Source organism: Sturnus vulgaris, chromosome 24 (assembly GCF_052056855.1).
Source record: "Sturnus vulgaris isolate bStuVul1 chromosome 24, bStuVul1.hap1, whole genome shotgun sequence".
Taxonomy (NCBI): domain Eukaryota; kingdom Metazoa; phylum Chordata; class Aves; order Passeriformes; family Sturnidae; genus Sturnus; species Sturnus vulgaris.
In genome coordinates this window covers 7,423,272-7,441,283 of record NC_142266.1, presented here as the reverse complement: position 1 = coordinate 7,441,283, position 18,012 = coordinate 7,423,272, and the positions used below count along the sequence as shown (strand labels likewise).

The 18,012-nt window shown below is 56.4% G+C and overlaps 1 protein-coding gene across 2 annotated transcripts; it reads left to right on the top strand.

The window, feature by feature from the left end:
- Nucleotides 1-575: 575 nt before the first annotated feature.
- On the top strand, nucleotides 576-17,939 carry ASAP3 (ArfGAP with SH3 domain, ankyrin repeat and PH domain 3). 2 transcript variants are annotated; one of them, XR_015808318.1, is made up of 26 exons: nucleotides 576-732; nucleotides 4,557-4,629; nucleotides 5,148-5,293; nucleotides 6,763-6,837; nucleotides 7,119-7,168; nucleotides 7,430-7,550; nucleotides 9,537-9,622; nucleotides 10,411-10,486; nucleotides 10,608-10,694; nucleotides 10,973-11,082; nucleotides 11,316-11,385; nucleotides 11,926-12,013; nucleotides 12,492-12,540; nucleotides 12,629-12,816; nucleotides 12,934-13,067; nucleotides 13,474-13,568; nucleotides 13,827-14,007; nucleotides 14,384-14,469; nucleotides 14,581-14,696; nucleotides 14,786-14,853; nucleotides 15,026-15,133; nucleotides 15,253-15,496; nucleotides 15,598-15,871; nucleotides 16,231-16,446; nucleotides 16,601-16,723; nucleotides 16,998-17,939. XR_015808318.1 is itself a non-coding variant. In XM_014890512.2 (26 exons), exons 1-26 carry the CDS (start codon nucleotides 610-612, stop codon nucleotides 17,070-17,072), a joined length of 2,991 nt encoding a protein of 996 aa, XP_014745998.2. In that variant the 5' UTR covers nucleotides 576-609; the 3' UTR covers nucleotides 17,073-17,939. The 2 variants fall into 2 exon arrangements, 1 of the variants encoding a protein (XP_014745998.2); XM_014890512.2 differs by having other exon boundaries at nucleotides 16,302-16,446.
- Nucleotides 17,940-18,012: the final 73 nt, after the last annotated feature.

Sequence of the window (18,012 nt, the reverse complement as noted above, 5' to 3'; positions counted from 1 at the left end):
CTAGGGGTTCTAGGAAGGGCAGGGTGAGGGTGACTTCCAGTTAAAACGGTGTTTGAAGCGGACTGGCCGTCACTGTGTGTGTCTCCATCTTCTACCAAGATGGGGAGAGGTGAGTACTGAAGTGCTGGGTGGAGGTGGGCTCCGGGCGGAGGTGGGTGCTGGGGTCCCTGGGTGCTTGGGTTAGGTGGGTAACGGGTGCCTGGGAAAGGTGGATGTTGGCGTTAGAGGGGTGCTGGTGCCTGGGGAATGTAGGTACTGGGGTTAGGGAGATGCCGGGTGCCGAGGCAAGGCTGGGGGTGCGGATCCACCCAGACCCCAGTGTTTTCTCTTCGTCCCACCACAGCACGGAGGAGCCCCGCAGCCCCTACGTGGCGGAATGGGAGTCAAGGGAACGGCTCCTGGGGACGACCGCGGCTCTTCGCCTTTAACGCGCGGGCGGGCGGGGCCGCCGCGTGACGGCAGAGGGGCGGGAGCGGGCGGAGGGAGGGGCGCGGGGCTCCCGGTGCGGCGCGGGGCTCCCGGTGCGGGGCGCTGAGCCGGCACCCCGGGGCGCTCCGCAGGGGAGGCTCCCCCCTGCCGCCGCCCAGTGCCCCCGGTGCCCCTCGCATCATGCCCGAGCAGCTCAGCGTGGCCGACTTCTTGGCCGTGACCAGCGAGGACCTCAGTTCCCCGGCCGCCGCCTTCGCCTCCAAGATGCAGAAGTGCCGGGGGACCGTGGGGGCTCTGGAGGAGGTGAGCGGGGCCGAGGGGGGGTGGTCCGGGGCTCTGACTGCACAACCTACCTGGGAACATCCCCCGCATCCCGCCTGGGAACACCTCCGCACCAACAGGTGCGAGTCCCTTGATTCTTGCGCCTCCCTCGGGCTTCTGTTTTTTAGGGCCCACACTTTCACCCCGAGACTATACTGGTCATCCTAAACGCGTGGTTTGAGACCCTCGGGTGGAGGGGGGCCGTTTGCATCTTCCGAGCAGCCCTAGCGTACTTTTATGAGGGGCTAAGCCTATAGAAATGAGCAAAGGCTTCTTTGAAGCTCCAGGTGCTCCCCGGGGCCAGGACATACCCCCCACCACCCCGAAGCTAGGGCAGCCTATTTCCCTATTTCTAGGGCCAGGGCATCCCCTCCTGGGGATCAAGGCATCCTTCCCCGGGGCCTAGGCATCCTTTTTTCCCACGGGGACCAGCACACCACCTCTGTCCTGGGGCCCAGGACATGCCCCCAGAGAATCAGCCCCACATTTCTATCCACTGTCGAGTTCCTGTGCTGGAGCCAGCCCCGATGGGTTGTGATGTTGCTGGGAGGGTGTCCTCCTTGATCAAAACCGGGGGAGTATTTTCAGCCTCCCCTCAAAATCATCGGCAGCGTTTTTTTGGAAGGGTGGAGGTGGTGTGGTGCCTTCATCCTCCTTCTCCCGCCTGGAATAAAGGCAGCTTCCAGCTGGTCCTGTGGCTTATGCCAACTCCTCTTAGCTAAGGAATGACTTTGAAGGAGAGCCAGGGCTGGCAGGGAGTGAGGGGCCCCAGGGCTGCCGGGATACCTGGGGACAGGATGGGTGTCTCAGGCCTGGAAATCTGGGAACACACCGATGTAGCTCCCATCAGCACATGCTGGTCACTGCCATGGATCTTCTTCCCAGTGGGGAAGGGGGAGGCAGCTCCAGCCAGTAGAGAGCAGCAGGAATTTTGTTTGGCTCCTTGGAGAGGCTGCAGTAAGGGATGCAGGGATGGGGGGAGATGCGTCCCTCGGGAATGACATGGGGTCTCTGGGATTGGCTTAGTGAAGCTCCAGCAAGCATGAGAGAGAGCTGGGAATCACGACTGCTGCCGTATGTGCCATGGAGGGCACCGGGCTGAACCCCCCATGACACTGGAAGCTCTAGGGAGGGGCCAAACCGCTGTCAGACCTTTGGCATCCCTCTGATCCCAGCACAAGGGGAGGAGGGAAATCCAAGCAAACCAGCTCCATGCTATCCTTGGAGCCCCAATAGGGTGATAGCATGAGGCAGGGGGAACAATCAGTGGTGGATTTGGGGATCACTGAGGGATAGGAGAGACAGTCTGTGGCCAAACCGAGCCATGGTCTTTCCTGTCACCACACCACATACTGGCTGGTAGCTTGGTGAACAGGAGGGAGGAAAGGATGCTGGTCTTACTCCAGCATCTGACTGCTGGGTGGGAAGGGATGGCTATATCCCACCAGGACCGCGGAACAGAGCATGGCCACATGCACCCAAGATAGAAGCAGGTCTCAAATCAGAGGCAGAAGCGAACAGGGAGAGGACTGGAGATTGCTGCTCAACATTGAGGAGACATCCTGATGTTGGCCGGAGCTACTTTGTGCCTCAGTTTACCTCCTGAGATTAAAGAGAGCTCTCCCCTCCCAGGGGTTTGTCGGACTTCAGGATCCTTGGGGCTGCTGTGGAGACAGAACCTGAGGTCTCTGGAGTGGGCTTGGAAGGTTAAACCTGGCCCTTGGTGGTTGGTGCTGTGTGCATGTCAGAAGGGACTGAGCACCTCTGGGTTGGGGCAGGGTGACATGGCAGACGCTGCTGGCAGATGAGCTCCCAGCTCACCCTGTCCCCCAGGGCAATGCCATATACTGCTCCTGGCCTGGCAGCTTGGCACCCTGTCTCTGGCACCCGTGGCGGCTCCTTCGCCGGGTAGCACGAGGCAGCAGCAGTGGGGGAGGCAGAAGAATGGCCTCCATTGAGCATCCTGCCTAAGGTCCCCAGGCTGTGAGCCCAGCTAGCTGTGGTGCAGGTGTGCATTCATCCCTTCCTCCATCCCATGGGGAATTCCTCCTGCTGCCGTCCCTATTGTGCTAATGTCCTCAGCTGCCCCCTGACCAGAAGCCCTTGAGCTGGGCCTGGGGGATGATGAGTGCCGTCGGGGGCTCCAGCCATCTCTGCCCCTTCACTCCTGAACAGCCAAGGTAGGGGTTCCCGGCAGCCAGCCTGGGACATCAGGGATGCCAGTGCTGCCTGCAGCTGCCGACAGCACATTACAGTGATTCCCTCTGCCTTTACCACCCAAATACTTGTCTCTGCCTGCCCTGTGCCTACTGGTTGAACTCATGGACCCCTTCCTGAAAGCCTTTGTGTCCTTCCCTGGGTCGTCCCTGCTCTGCACCAGCTCTGCGTTCTGCATCCTGCAGCTGTGATCTGGCAACAGGATGAGCTGCTCTCTCCTGGACACTTGAAGGAGTGTCTTTCCACACTTGGCCAGCGATACTTCCAAAGCATCTCATGCTACCTCAGTTTCCCCTTCCTAAGACTCTGCCAGGTTTGCAAGCCTGGAGCATGCAGCCCTGGCTTCCCCCAGAGGCAGGGAATATCTCTGCTCTGGGGAGCTTGGTCCACCTGGATTTGACACAGAGAAGGGCCGTGGGGAGCTTTGATGCTCCCCAATGTTCTCTCCACTGTAGATGCATTGCAAGGCTCCCCTAAGCAGGGGATTTGGCTCCCACCTCAGCCCCAGTCCACTCCCAGCCAGTTCATCCTGGCAGCATCCCATCTGACAAAGAGAGCAGTGCTTCAGCTAGGCTGATCCTGCTGTCAGGAAAGCAGCCTTGACATCAGCCTGAAAACCTTCGACAAAGCTCAAGTAGAGAGAGAGCCTCTTTATTGTAATTCCTCAGAGGTTTCATCCCTGCCCTTTCTGCTGTTCACGCCCTCTAAATATTTCCAGCCTGTTATCATGGCTCTGGTACCTGCAGCCAAGCCGCCCTTAACCCTTTCCTGATGCTGAGGCTAGTGTGTGCTCAGATGCTCGGGCTGGCAGCACCACGGCCCTTTGCCCTTGGGTGGGGATGAGTTTGTCATAGTGCTTGGGTGGGGTTGCATTTGTTGTGGTGCTCAGGGGGCAAATCAGGGCTGTACAGGTAGGGAGAGATGAGGGTGATGGGGAGAGCTCCAAACCAGAGCAGGATCTGGCCGATGTGCCTGCAGGGAAACTCATGGTGCTGGGGACCATGGGCAAGACCCTGCATGAGCTGGGGGGCGTTGGAAAGCCACGCTCCTCATTATGGGATTGTTGTGGTTTAGCGCACAACCAGCCTAAGGGTATATGGGATTTAGGTCCCCATCAGCAGGAGGTGGGTCCTGTCTTTGGTTTTGTGGGGAGCTGAGCACCCTCGCACATCTTGCCTGGTTCTGATCCATGGGGATGGGCTGATGTGCTTACATGATGCTTCAACCCCTCCTTGGTTGAAAGTCCCTGCAAGAGCCAGCAAGGCATTTTCTAATAGGAGCTGCTGGGATCCAAAGAGCCTCTCACCTCCTCCTACTGTCTTGCTCAAACCCTCCTCTCTGGGGCCAGCCAAAGCTCTGCCTGGCAGCAAAGCTATTGAGACCACAGCCCTGGCAGGGGACTGGCTGGATGTTGTGGTTCCAGCATCCCCAGGATGCCTCCAGCTCCTTTCTCAGCCCTGGGAGCTTGGATCCCACCCCACACATCTGCACAGCAGGGCTGCAGCCTTTCCAAGGGCCAGCTGGGCTGGGGAAGTAGCAGCCGTGCTTGGCTAATGAGCTCCATTTGTTTTCTCTCTTTGCTATTGCAGAGCCTGGATGGAGACCAAGCTGTGCTCCAGAGGATCAGGAAATATGTGAAAGCCATTCACATCTCCGGTCTTGGTGAGTTAGGCTTTGGGAGGTGATGGGCATTCCCAGAGCATGGGGCTGGGGGCGTGTGACAGTCCCCTTCTCCACCAACAGTGATCACACTGGGCAGCCATGGGTGCTGCTGAGCCTGGGGGTATTTGCTACTTGGATGCTACCAGCCTGTCAGTCTGGCAACATGCTAAGGTGCCAAAAATTCTCTTAAAACTATATAAAGAGGGAAATGGAGAGCCTTAGGAAGGTTGTTTTGGATAGTCCAGTGCTGTCTTGCAGCAGGATCAGACCAGCTATGCTACAGAGATGGGTTGCAAACCCAAAAAAAAGTACGTGAGGAAGGTGGATGCTAGCTGCTGGTGGAACCTCATGATGTGACCTCATGTCTTTAGATGCCAAAAACTGTCTGACATATATATATAAAAGAAAATTGAGAACCTTAGGGAGGCTGGGGAGATGGTGGGACCTCATGCTGTGACCATGATGTGTCAGGTGCTGCAGGGTCATCCCATGTCCCTCTCTGGTGTCGCCCCATACAGCCCACGTGGAGAATGAGGAACAGTACAGCGAGGCTCTGGAGAACTTTGGCAACAACCACCTTTCCCAGAACAACCATGAGCTCTCCACCGGCTTCCTCAACCTGGCCGTCTTTACCCGCGAGGTCACTGCACTCTTCAAGAACCTGGTAAGCTGTCCCAAATCCACTTGGATTTGGAATCCCCCCACCAACCAGTGCAGCTCCCCTCCTTCCAGTTTAGCTGCCCTCCATCACGTGCAGCAATATCTACCTCCCACCCTGGGCTCAGGGACACATTCCCAGTGCTCTCAGACCATCTGGTACCCCCGTTATTGGATTTATAACTCACCCTGGGGCATTGACACTGGGATCTGATGGGAAGCTGGGGCTGCTATTTTAATTTTTTCTCTTTTTTCTTGCTTTCTGTTTCTTTTCTCACATCAATTGCATCTCTGATCTCGCTTGCCAAGAGTAAATCAAAACCACACTGGGCTGCACAGTGGGGCCATGGGGAGCAGGCAGAGGCGGCTGTGAGCCGAGCCAGGAATGGCTCCGATGGAAAACTCAGCTCCTGAATGGAGCTGGGTTCAGCAGCAAATCCCTCGGGGGTCCCATGTAGCCCCCTTTCTGTTCACTTTTAAATCCCCCTCTCCAAAGGGCGTTTTTGGCTCCTGGCTCTGCTGAAGGAGGAAATTGATTTCTGCTGCCCTTCCCCCAGCAAGAATTTCAGATTTTTGGCGTCTTCCTCTCCCAGCTACCCCAATCTGGGCCTCCCTGGTCCTCCCCTTCCCCATCCTGGCTGTCACAGTGTGCTGGACTCCCGTGCTCCAGCAGGGCTCTGCAGAACTGTCCTGATGGAGGAGTTAGACCAGTTCTGAGGGTCCTCACCTCCTGCCGTACATGCTGCTGAGTGAGGCTTCTGTGCCAAGACCCTCAACCGGGTCCAAAAGCTGTGTTTCCTCTCCTAGAGTCTCCCTTTTACCCCTGGTTTGGAGGTGGTCCTGTCCCTGGGGCTGGGTTTCTCCTCAGGTGCTGCAGAGGACCAAAACCCTTTAAAAGAAACCTGGGTGCATTGGGGAAGTCCCATGTGGCTTCTGGAGCTGCTGTCACAGCTCTAAAATGGGCTGCTGCTCTGTGGGCTGCATGGAGGGATGCCAGGACGGCAGTGGGCTCCCGTGTCCCCACCATGGACCCCTGCACAACACTGGTAGGGATAATGGTGGCTGCATTGCTACCCCCAGACCCCATCAAAGGGGGGCATTTTGGGAAGCCCCTTTGACACGGATGAGCTCTTTTGTATCACAGGACTGTGGAGGGGCTGGTCATGTTGCTGGGTGCTGGGGATAGGGATGGCGACAGGGATGAGGCGTGAATGGGGAAAGACAGCTTTGTTTTTGGCAGCTGTGGTGCTGGTGTGGCTTGTGGGAAGGGCCACATTCGTCAGACATCTTGCAGCCAGTTCCAACAAGCCCCAGCGTGTCCTCTGCCAGGATCCTGGATTCAGCCCGACTTCCAGCTTCTTTAACCCTTCCTGGGGCAGTGATGGAGCTGGGGGGAGGTCCCTGGCACTGAGAAGAACCTGGGACTCCAGCTCCCTGACTTTTCCCACCATAGGACCCTATCTTTACCTTCTGCAGGTGCAGAACCTGAATAACATTGTGTCCTTCCCCCTGGACAGCCTGTTGAAAGGGCAGCTGAAGGATGGCCGCCTGGTAAGTCCTGTCCCCAGGTTTACTCATTTGGCATTCTGCAGCGAGACCCCTGGTATGGATTCAGGTTGTGCCTGTGGACAGGAGAAGGAAGGAACCAGTGCCAGGGGCTGGAAGGAAGCAGTGAGGGTTGGGAGTAACAAAAGTGAGGGGTGAAGACCTGGTAGGGACACCCCTCACCCTCAAGGGGTGCAGCAATGCAGAGCAAAGCTCTCGGCCCTTTTAGTGCCACCAGCTCTTTTGCTTTCCCTGACAGCTGCCCCCTCCTCTTTCGTTTGCCACAGGATTCCAAGAAGCAGATTGAAAAGGCCTGGAAGGATTACGAGACCAAAGTGTAAGCAACACGCTGCCTCTGGCAAAATCTACCTAATCCCACTCTGCACAAAGGTGTTTTGTTCCTGGGCTGGAGCCAGGCACCGATGGAGCCAGTTTGTCATGGGGAGGATTCTGGTCCAGCTTTTCCCAAAGAGAAAAGGGAGAGGGGCTGAAGAGGCCTTGGAGATGTTTCTCCTGATCTCATCACCACTGTAGCCTCCCGCGTGGGACACCCCTCAGAGCAGGGATATCCCCAACCTGCTTCCATCTCATTCCACAGGGGGAAGATGGAGAAGGAACGAGCCCGCTTGGCTGGGGTCATTCAGGTGGAGCCAGCAGCAGCAGAGATGGCTGAGGACATGCAGAAGGAGCGGCGGCTCTTGCAGCTCCACATGTGCGAGGTGGGACTGTGCCGGGGCAACTGGGGGCTGTTCCCCTCCAGGAACTGAGTCCCATGGGGCACGGGGGACAGCTCTGCTGGAAGCTGTGTAGGGACATCGGAGCCTGTCCCAGTATCCCACACCAAAGCAGCCCCACCTGTGTGCTGTGGGGAACCCTTGTCATCCCTATCCCATTGTGCCCCTGCATGGTCCCAGCTCAGAGATCCCTCTCCCCATATTGAGGTCCCTGTGGGATGCAGCTCCAGATGGCATCCATGGTGCCCCACGAGGGTGGCCAGGTCCCCCCAGCCCTGCTCCTGCCCTTCCTTAGGTGCCATTTGGGTAAAAAGTGAGCTTTTTGGCTAACATCCGTCAAGTTGGCTTTATGGTTTTTGCCTATCTTCAGAACTGCTCCTGGCTTTAGTGAGGGGGTCACAAGTCACCCCAGCTGCTTCACAGATCTGGGTCCTTGTAGTCCATGCTCAGGAGATGAGGTGGGAATAAGTGAAGGATGGAGATTCCATTTTAAAGCCTTGCAGCAAGGAGGAACCCAGGTGTCCTGGCTCCAGACACTCAGCAGCCCCATAAACCTCGAGGGTGGCAGAGCAGGGAACAAGTCTGCAATGGGTTGTCCCAGATATCTCCCATGTTCCCAAGGGCCAGATCTTGGTGCCACCCCATGCCCACCCAGCAAAGAACAGGGGTTGTGGGGAGGAGGCTGTGGAGCTGGGACCCAGTCATATGAGTCACTCCCTTGAATAGCTCCACCGAGGGATAAATAACAGCACATGGAGAGGTGGGAGCTGGAGCAGGGCATGTGCATCCATGTTTCTGCATGCACGAGAGCTGCTGCTGGTCCTGGAAATGGGAGGGCAGTTCTTCCGGGGGGCTGGGGGCCATGTGATGCACATGGGTTTATAGGAAAGTGGGTTTTGCTACTTCCTGGGCTGGGAACAGGGTCCTGTTTCACCTCATGGGGTGGTTGTGTCTCCCCATCGTGGGCCATCTCACGCCCTCAGGGCTGTGGGAGCAGTTGGACATGGGTCCAGGGGTGCTGGAAGCATCCCTTTGTTCATGGGTCCCAGCCACTGCTGCCTGGGACGCTCTGCTGCCACTGTCACCGTGGGACATCCCATGGGAACTGGGCACATGTGGCTTTTTCTAGGTGGGACGTGGTTCAGGGGTATAGTCGTGCTCCCTGACAATGGCTTGGCATCTCCAGGTTGCATGGAGCAGTTTAACAAGTGTCCCCAGTCCAGTGACCCCTCAGGGTGTCCAGAGTGCCTGGGGCATGGAGAGACTCCATTCCAGGAGCTCTATCCCACCCTGGAAATCCTCCAGAGCTCAGGGCTGCCTCCCTCTCCCCTCGCTCTCAAAACCATTCCAGCAGCTGGAGGGGAACTTGAAGGGGGAAAATCTCTTCCCCTCCTTATTTTGCTTAGGGTGAACGAGACTCTCTGTCTTTCCTTGTCTGCCCGCAGCTGATGGATGGGTTTGATGCATAAAGCTGAAATTCCCCATCTCATTGGGGCACCTCAGCAGACCTCCAGTGCTGGTGTGCTGCAGGTGCTCGCTTTTTGGAATCTGATACTTTGGGAATAAAAGGGCCATGTCTTAAAAAACATTTGGCCTCTTTTTTTTGTGAGGTTTTTTTTTTTTTTTTCCCCTTCACAAGCTGCCTTGAGCTTTGGTTATTTATTAACTCCAGAAGTAATGAGCAGTGGGAGAAGCATGCTTGGCTGGAAACCCTGGAGGCCTGCCTCAGTCCTTGAACTTTCCATGTCTTGGAGGTCTTTCAGAGCCAGTTTTTTTTGAGGGTGGTCCCCAGCGAGCTGCCTTCAAATCCAAAATCATGACTCGACTTATTGAAACCCAGCCAGTGTTTTAACCTTCCTCCCTGTGCTGGGAAAGGAATCAAGGGCTGGGCAGGCTCTTGCTCTTTCCTCTGGGATATTTTCAGCTGGTCCTTGTCTCTATCACCTAACCAGGTGTCTTCTCCCCCTCCAGTACCTGCTAAAAGCCAGTGAGTCTCAGATGAAGCAGGGACCAGATTTCCTGCAGAGCCTCATCAAGTTTTTCCACGCTCAGCACAAGTAGGTGCCACCTGGGTCAGGATGGTTCATTCCCGGGGCTAGTTGTCACCCTTGGGTGGTCCCATGATGATCTAGGGTCTTCTACTCTCATCCCAGACCCATAAAGCTGTTGGTGGAGATACTGGGTAGAGACCACCATCACTCTTCAGTTTTCTCTGGGGAGCTGAAATGTGCTTTGTTGCCTTGGGGAGCTGTAAATGTGTCCATGGGGCTGCAGGAGTGGCATTGGGTTGAGATATATCTGATTATTTGGTTTCTGCATAGATTTCCAGGGATGAACTTAGCTGAGAAGCTCTGGCATTAGCCATGGGGCTTGTAACGAGGATGTTTGGAGTGAGGATCAACATCCTCTTGCCTTTCCTGTTGCTCTGTGAGGCTGGAATAGCAGTCTGTGGGAGTCGTTATCTCCTCCAGCTCTCAAGTGGGGAAACTGAGGTAGATTGAGACAATCACTGTGATTAAAAGGATGTCTTTGACTGGGACTGTGACCCATGGACACCCCAGCATGTGGCTTTTGGCAGCACTGCTTCCCAGTGAGCTGAGCTGGGATTAAACAAGAGGCCAATCCTGCATCCCGAATAGCCCAAATATTTGGGTATCTAAACCCCATGGGCTGGGCTTGGCCTTTGCTGGGGTCTCTCTGGATCCCTGTAGCCAGAGAGCCACAAAGCAAGCACAGCTTTCCAGGGAGACAATTGCCATGATCTCCTGCCACATTTTCTCTAAAAACCCCCTTTTTTCCTCCATCTTCCCCATCTGCATCTTAATCACCCTCAACAAACACCCAGTTTCTTCCAAGACGGCTGGAAGGCTGCCCAGAACCTCTACCCCTTCATTGAGAAGCTCGCTGTGTCCCTTCACGCGGTAAGGCCCTCACAATGCCATCCAGTGCCCCTCAGACGTGTCTCCAAAGGTGCCACCCCCCTGTCCCTGTGCCAGCCCCTGAGAACACCCTCCTGAGTGAGGGCAGCTGCTCCTTTTCCAGCTCCGTCAAGCACAGGAGGAGGAGGTGAAGCAGCTCACGCAGACCCGTGATTCCCTCCGTAACATCCTGCAGCTGGAGAACAAGGAGGTGAGACCCCCAGGATGGGCAAGGGAGAACTGAGAAGGAGCTTCAGGAGGGTGCTGGGTAGCCTAGGGTTAGTTTGGGGCTGAGGAGCAGTAAGGAGAAGGGAGCTGGGTTAACCTCTCCAGGGACATGGGGACATTTGGACGCTGGGAGGGCTTGGGGCTGTCTGGCATCCTGCTGGACACACTGCACCCGTGTAAGAACAAGGTCACTTGGGACAGCAACCGCCTCTGTGCCTCCCACTTTGCTTTTTAATTGTTTGTTTCTGGTTTTTTTTTCAGGAAAACTTGAGCAGGAAGAACTCTGGCAGTGGCTACAGTATCCACCAGCACCAAGGCAACAAGCAGTACGGGATGGAGAAGTCAGGATTCCTGTACAAGAAGAGTGATGGGTGAGGATGAGCGTTATCCCGGAGGGCTCTTGGCTTCATCCCTATACTGTCAATGCTCATGGGAGGCCTCAGAGCTGGAATCCAGCTCACAGGACATTTAGCACTCTCTGACTTAGAGAAAGCACAATCTCATGTCTAGAACACCATCAGGTGCTCCGCTGTGGCTGGTTTGGGATGTGGACATGGGTGATTGCAGCTGTGCAATCCTCACTCCTCCTCTTCCTCCTTCTCAGGATCCGCAAAGTGTGGCAGAAGAGGAAGTGTGGTGTGAAGTACGGCTGCCTGACCATCTCCCACAGCACGGTGAAGAGCGTGGGGGCTGCAGCCCTGACCTTTCTTTGTGCACCCTTTGGGGCTTGGTGTCCATTGAATCTCAGGTTTAGTTTTGCCCAAACTGGTCACAAATCTGCCTGGCTTTAAATTCAATACAGGATGTGACTGGACGGTCCAAAGGTAGTCCCCCGTGTCTAACGAGGGTCCAAAGGTGGCCCCCCATGTCTGGCAGGGGTCCATGGGAGAAGGTGAACTTGGCTGGGGCAGTGAGATGGAGATGAGGGTCCAGACAAACACAAAGGGAATGGGGCTGGTTGGGAGGGAAGGGCTGCCCCCTGGCGTTGGAGGCTGGAAACTACGGCAGGAACAGAGGAACATCTTGGGGCAGTGTTCTCCTGCAAAGGGTCCTTGTTCTTCTCAAATGGGTCAGACAGGGTCTGATTTGCATGGTTATCCCAAGAGAAACCATCTGCGGTGGTGGTTGTACCACCGCAGTTGCCACTGGAGATGGTGATGCCCATCCCATTCCTTCCTGGTCCTTTTACCCACCTCGGTCCTCTTGCCCTGCAGATAAACCGCCCCCCTGTGAAGCTGAACCTCCTCACCTGCCAGGTGCGGCCCCATACCGAGGAGAAGAAATGCTTTGACCTGGTGACACGTGAGTGCCTGGGATGAGGTGTTTGACCTGGAGGTGGAGGCTATGGTAGGACCTCTCCCTTTTTGGAGTAGTTTTCCCTCTAAAACACCTTGGCACCCTCTTTAAATGCTTTTAATCTGGCTCTAGATGTCTTCCTGGCTGTCTTTACAGATGAAGGACTGATCTCTCCAAGGAGATCTAGAAAGCTGACGCAAAAAGAGGTTGTGACAGGGCTCAGGTGATGGGAGAGTGAGGTGCAGTGATTTAATTTGTAATTAAGCAGCTTCTTTGAAGAGACTCCAGCTGATTCCTGCTGTCCCGGGCATCCCTAGACCATAGAATCCTAGAATGGTTTAGGCTGCAAGCAACCCTAAAGACTGTCTTGTTCCACACTATGGGCAGGGACACCTTCCACTAGACCAGATTGTTCCAAGCCCTGTCGGGATGGAGACACAGCTTCTCTCCTTTCACCTTGTCTCCTCTCTCCCCATCCTTGCAGACAACAGGACATATCACTTCCAAGCAGAGGATGAGCAGGAGTGTGTTGTGTAAGTGCCACAGCCCATCCCTACTCCTTGGCATGCCAGATCCTGCTCTGCCTTCCCCATCTTCCTCTTCCTCCTCCCTTCTGCCCAGGTGGGTCTCAGTGCTGCAGAACAGCAAGGATGAAGCCCTGAGCAATGCCTTCAAGGGGGATGGGGGCAGTGGCGGGATGGCGGCAGGCACCGGGGTGGACGGCAGCATGCAGGAGCTCACCAGGCTGGTAATCAGTGAGGTGAAGAATATGCCAGGAAACAAGCAATGTTGTGACTGTGGTGCCCCAGGTGCGTCAGGGCCTGCGGTGTCCCCCCCACCCTGGGTGTGAGTCAGCTGTCATGGGTGTCTCACAGCATCTCTGAGGGCTGGGCGTGGTGCTGAGCCCCACACCGCTCTCACTGCAGATCCCACATGGCTCTCTACCAACCTTGGCATCCTGACGTGCATTGAGTGCTCTGGTATCCATCGGGAGCTGGGTGTGCATTATTCCCGCATCCAGTCCCTCACTCTGGATGTTCTCAGCACCTCCGAGCTGCTGGTAAGCTGCTCTCTGAGCCTAGAGGTCTCCTGGCCCCTGGGAACCACCTTCTGTGTCCCCCAGACCTCCTGTGATGCAGGGTTCATTCCTTCTCCTCCATCCCATCTGTCCCCACTTTGCTCCAGGGCTTGCAAACTTGCCTCCGTCTCCCCAGTGCGGTGGTCTGGGCAAGGGGGGCTCTGCAAAGCCATTTGCTAAGTGGGGGGCTGCTGGCAGCTCCCCAGGATTTTCTCCCTCCTAAAACAGATTTCCATTGCCCTAAGAGAGCATCATCCTGGCAGAGATGTTGCTCTGCGAAAGCCCTGGGTGGATCCAGTGGATTCCTTCCTTCTGGGATGGGATCTGGCTGGAGCAGGGTGAGTGTGGCCAGGAGGGCTCATGTCCCTCTGGTCTCCTCTCTCCCTAGCTGGCTGTTAGCATTGGGAACACTCGCTTCAATGAGATCATGGAGGCCACACTACCCACACAGGACTGTCCCAAGCCCTCGGCCAGCAGTGATATGTGAGTCAGGGACTTGGGTGTGCAGGGAAGAAGAGGAAGAGGAGTGCATGGTGTGTGCTTTGTTTTTGTCCCCATGCTGCCACTACCCATCAGCTCTAAGATAGCCTTGGGATGAGGCATCCTGGTGTCACTACTGGATTGTGATGGAGATCTGCACCTCTTTGGAGGTTTACCCTTGATCCTGAGGCTTCAGGAGGAGGCAGGAGCGCAGGGCTTCACCCCCTGGCTCCATGCCCATTCAAGCCCCTCTTCTGGCAGGGCTGTGCGCAAGGAATACATCATGGCCAAGTACATGGAGCGACGCTACGTGCAGAAAAGTGGCCAGGACAACCCCCATGGCCTCTGGGAAGCCATTCGAGCCCGTGACCTCCTGGCCCTGCTCAAGGCCTTTGTTGAGGGGCATGACCTGACCAAGCCCATGGCCAGCCCTGAGGGTCAGGTGAGGCTTACATCTGACAGGGAATGGATTTCCCCTCTCTGGGTGTCTGTGCTTGGGGTTTTCCTGGGCTTTGGGCAGGGATGTGCTGGTGGGAAGATGAGCATCCTCAGGTCCAGCTTTCTTCTCTCCTACATGTAGGAGATGAAGCATTGTTGAGGCCACTCTCCTCTCCTTTCCATATCTTGGGAGATGAAGCATCCTTGGGTTCAGCTGTCCTTTCCCTTCCTTCTTGGGGGAGATGAGCATACATGTGTCCAGCACTTCTTTTCTCTTCATTCAAGGTGGAAGATGAGCATTCTTGGATCCAGTACTTCTTTTCCTTTTATCCTGTGGAAAGATGAGCATTCTCAGGGTCATCTCTCCCATCTCTTGGCAGGATGCAGGTGAGCTGCCGCTGCACATGGCTGTGCGCCACGCTGACAGATCATCCCTTTCCTTGGTGGACTTCATCATCCAGAATGGGTGCGTCCCCAAGTGCTCCCAGTGTTCCCTGCCCCTCTCCCTCATGAGAGGATTGTACAGGATGCTTGTGTGTTCTCAAGCCTTGACTTTTCTGCTGCTGGCCCTGTACAGGGGAACACTGGACCGGGTGACACAGGATGGAAATACGGCCTTGCACTATGGTGCACTCTACAACCAGCCCAACTGCCTCAAGCTGCTTCTGAAAGGCAAAGCCACCTTCACCACAGGTATGAGGTTGGGATGGGGGTTTTGAGGCTCTTTGGTAGGAGTGGTAAGGCTGCAACTTGGATTTGTCCCCCTTTTGTCCCTCGGGCAGTGAATGCGGCAGGTGAGACGGCTCTGGATGTGGCGAGGAGGCTGAAGTACAGGGAGTGTGAGGAGCTGGTAGGTGGATGGAGGAATGAGAGAGAAGCACAGAGTGGGGGAGAGGGGACCAAGTGCCTGAGGAGGGCTTACGTGAAGGTGGGGAGCTACTGGGACGTGTCCCTCCAGTGCTTAGACCCTTGTGGGCTGCCCCATCTTGAGATCCCCCTGACCTGCCCCATCCCTCTGGCAGCTGGAGCAGGCACAGGCAGGGAAGCTCTCCTTGCAAATCCATGTGGACTATGACTGGGAGCCCCCATCAGAGTTCCCCTATGACAGTGAGGATGAGCTGGAGGAGAAGGTACCTGTGGGATGGTGGTGGGGGGCCTCCACATCCCCAATGAGGGAGCTGGGGGAGTGCAGCCCCAGTGAGGGGCTGGCAGCAGTGGGACATGCCTGGAGCTGTGCATGTACCCCCAGGTGAGCCCCCTCCAGCACTCCTTTAAGGGCACATCACCCCTGGCCACCAGCCCGCTGCCCACGTGCCCCCAGACCCGCTGGAGCTGCATGGGGATGGACATCACCAACAAGACCTATGAGAGCATCCTGATGCCCTCACGCCCTTCACCCCGCCGGGCCCACAGCGAGGAGATCCCCCCGCCACTGCCCCTCAAAAACCCTACACGGGGCAGCTCTCGCCCCAAACCTAGCCACAGCCCCACCGGTGAGTTAGAGTGGGGTGTCATGGTGGGGAGTCAGAATGGGGAGTCATGTGCCTTCCCTCAGAGACCAAGTTTATTGTCCCCATTGTGTGTGTTCCCCCAGAGCGCCCTGAACTGCCCCAGCAGGCATCGGAGCCTCACTCCTCTGGGCCAGCGGAGGCACTGGCACCAAGCAGCCTGCCTTGTGCCAGCAGCACAGGTGCCCTGGATGGCAGCCCCAGCACCCGCAGCCCCAGCGAGAGCCAGTGGGCAGCGTACTGGGAAACCCGCTCCGAGACGGACACCAGCAGCGCTCGGCGGGGGCCGGAGCTGAGTCCCCCACCCACGCAGCCCCTGCCAGGCAGCACGGTCCCCGACATCCCCCCTGTCAAGTTTGGGTAGGGACCCTGCCCCAGACGGGGGTTGCACTTAGTGTTGGGGAATCCTTGCATGGTGCTGGTGGGTGAGCTTCAACCTCTGCCACGCCCACGGGCATGGAGAATCGCTGTGAAGTAAAGGGGTCCCCACCCTCTGGGGTCTCCAAAGAAGCTGATAAGACAATGACTCAGATTATCTGGGAGAATGCCAAGGTCCTCTCTGCAAGTTATCATATGTATTTTTTCACTCTTTTGGGAAAATGTGGTGGGCTTATTTGAGGGAGTTTGGGTGCTGGGGACCCTTTCCGTCAGCATCCAGGGTGCTGTGAGTGGGTTTCAGGTCCCATGGAGGAAGCCCTGACCCCCTTGAAATCTCACAGGAAGGAAAACAGGGAGGGGGAAGGCAACAGAAGAGGGGAGGAGGTGACACTGTTCCTGCTGTCACCCACAGCTCAGAGAGCACCCGCTCGTACCGGCGCATCAGTGGCATGGTGGGCAAAATGGGGTCAACTGGGTTCCCCCAGAGCCCTGGTGGCCCCGAGGACCCTGCTCTCAGCAAGGTGCCCCCTGTGCCCATGCCCAGGAGATTTGCTCCGGTAGGTGCAAATCCTGCTCTCTTCATTCCCAAGTATCCCAGCTCCTCTTATCCTGAGGTGGCAGATGGAGTGATCAGGGGGTCGTATCCCTGTTGCCGCCTTTTGGATGGCCTCGGAGGGGGGGGGTCTGTTACCCCTTTTCATTCCATTTCAGGCCAAGGGGAGGCAGAAGCGGGTAAAGGCAGTGGCTGACTGCAAGGGGGACAAGGCGCGAGAGCTGACCTTCTCCAAGGGGGAGGTCATCGTGGTGACACGCGAGGAGGACGAGCAGATCTGGGTGAGTCACAATGGCACTGGCAGGTGCTGGGATCCAAATCCTGGTCCTTTCCCCCCCCTCCCAGTTCACTTCTGAAGGAGGCTGGGTTTTTGAGGGGGGGGCATGGAAGGCGGACTCCATGTGTGCATGGAGAAGGGCTGGGAGGGCTCCACTGATGTGTCACCACAGCTATGCCTCTCTAAATCCTTTTTGGAATTGAGCAGGTGAGAGGTTTTGGGGCTGATATCTCGAGATAAGACTCGCACTCCCCTGAACCCTCTTTCTGCACCCCCAGGTCGGCTTCATTGAGGGCGATGGCTCCCGCACCGGAGTCTTCCCTGCCAGCTTCGTCCACCTCTTGCAAGATTGACCGGGTGGTGGTGGCCCATTTGTCACTGTCCCATTGGGACTAGAGGCAGCTCCCTGCTGGGGGCTTGGTAGAGCCAGGCCACAAGGGATACGTGCCCAGGATCCTGGCATGAGACCACTGTCCTCCAAGGGGGCCCAGAGACCCACTGCATTAGGAAAACCATCCATGGATGGTGGCGGTGGGGAGCTGAGAAGCAGAGACTGGACATGCTCGCTGCCCTGGTGGGCTGAGGTTTCTGTGCCAGCCCCTGCTCCTTTTGCTCTTCCGTCCTTCCTGTGGGCTCTGCCCATCCCTTGGGTTTTCTTTTTCCTTCTCTGCAAGGAACTGGGGATGGGGTGTCCCCCACCCTCTGCCAGATAGTTATGAAGCCTCCTCCTTATCCTGGGGGCAGCCATGGACTGCCAGCCTCCTTCTGTACCCCAACTGTGAAGCCTTTGGGATGGGCAAGAAATAGGAGAGGGAGGGTTTTTTTGTGTCCATCCCCCACCCTACGTTCTGGGAGCTGCCTGGACTGGTGGAGTTTGGGGATGCTCCAAAAGTTCTCCAAAACTGGTAGCGAAATGCCATTCCCTGCTTTGGACGGCAGGGGATGTTTCAGTTGGTACCACAGAGCCCCTGCCTCATGTCCCTCATGTGGGATGGGTGCTAGATCACCGCCCCTTCCCTGAGGAGGGGCTCTCAGAGAGGGTTTTGCAGATTTTTCTAGGACCAGAATACCCCTGTACCAGAGTCCCTTGGGAGCCACCTGCCTCCATAGCCCCTTGCTTTAACCTTCTCATTTCTGTGTCAAATGCTTAATCTCAAAAAAAAAAGTTTTTTAAAATGTTTTCTGTCTCTGATTTCTAATAAACGATCATTTTTTAAGCACCTGGGAGCGTGTTGAGGGTACAATCCCTGCCCTGGCGGTCCCCAGCATGGTGATGCTGCTGATGTGTCCACA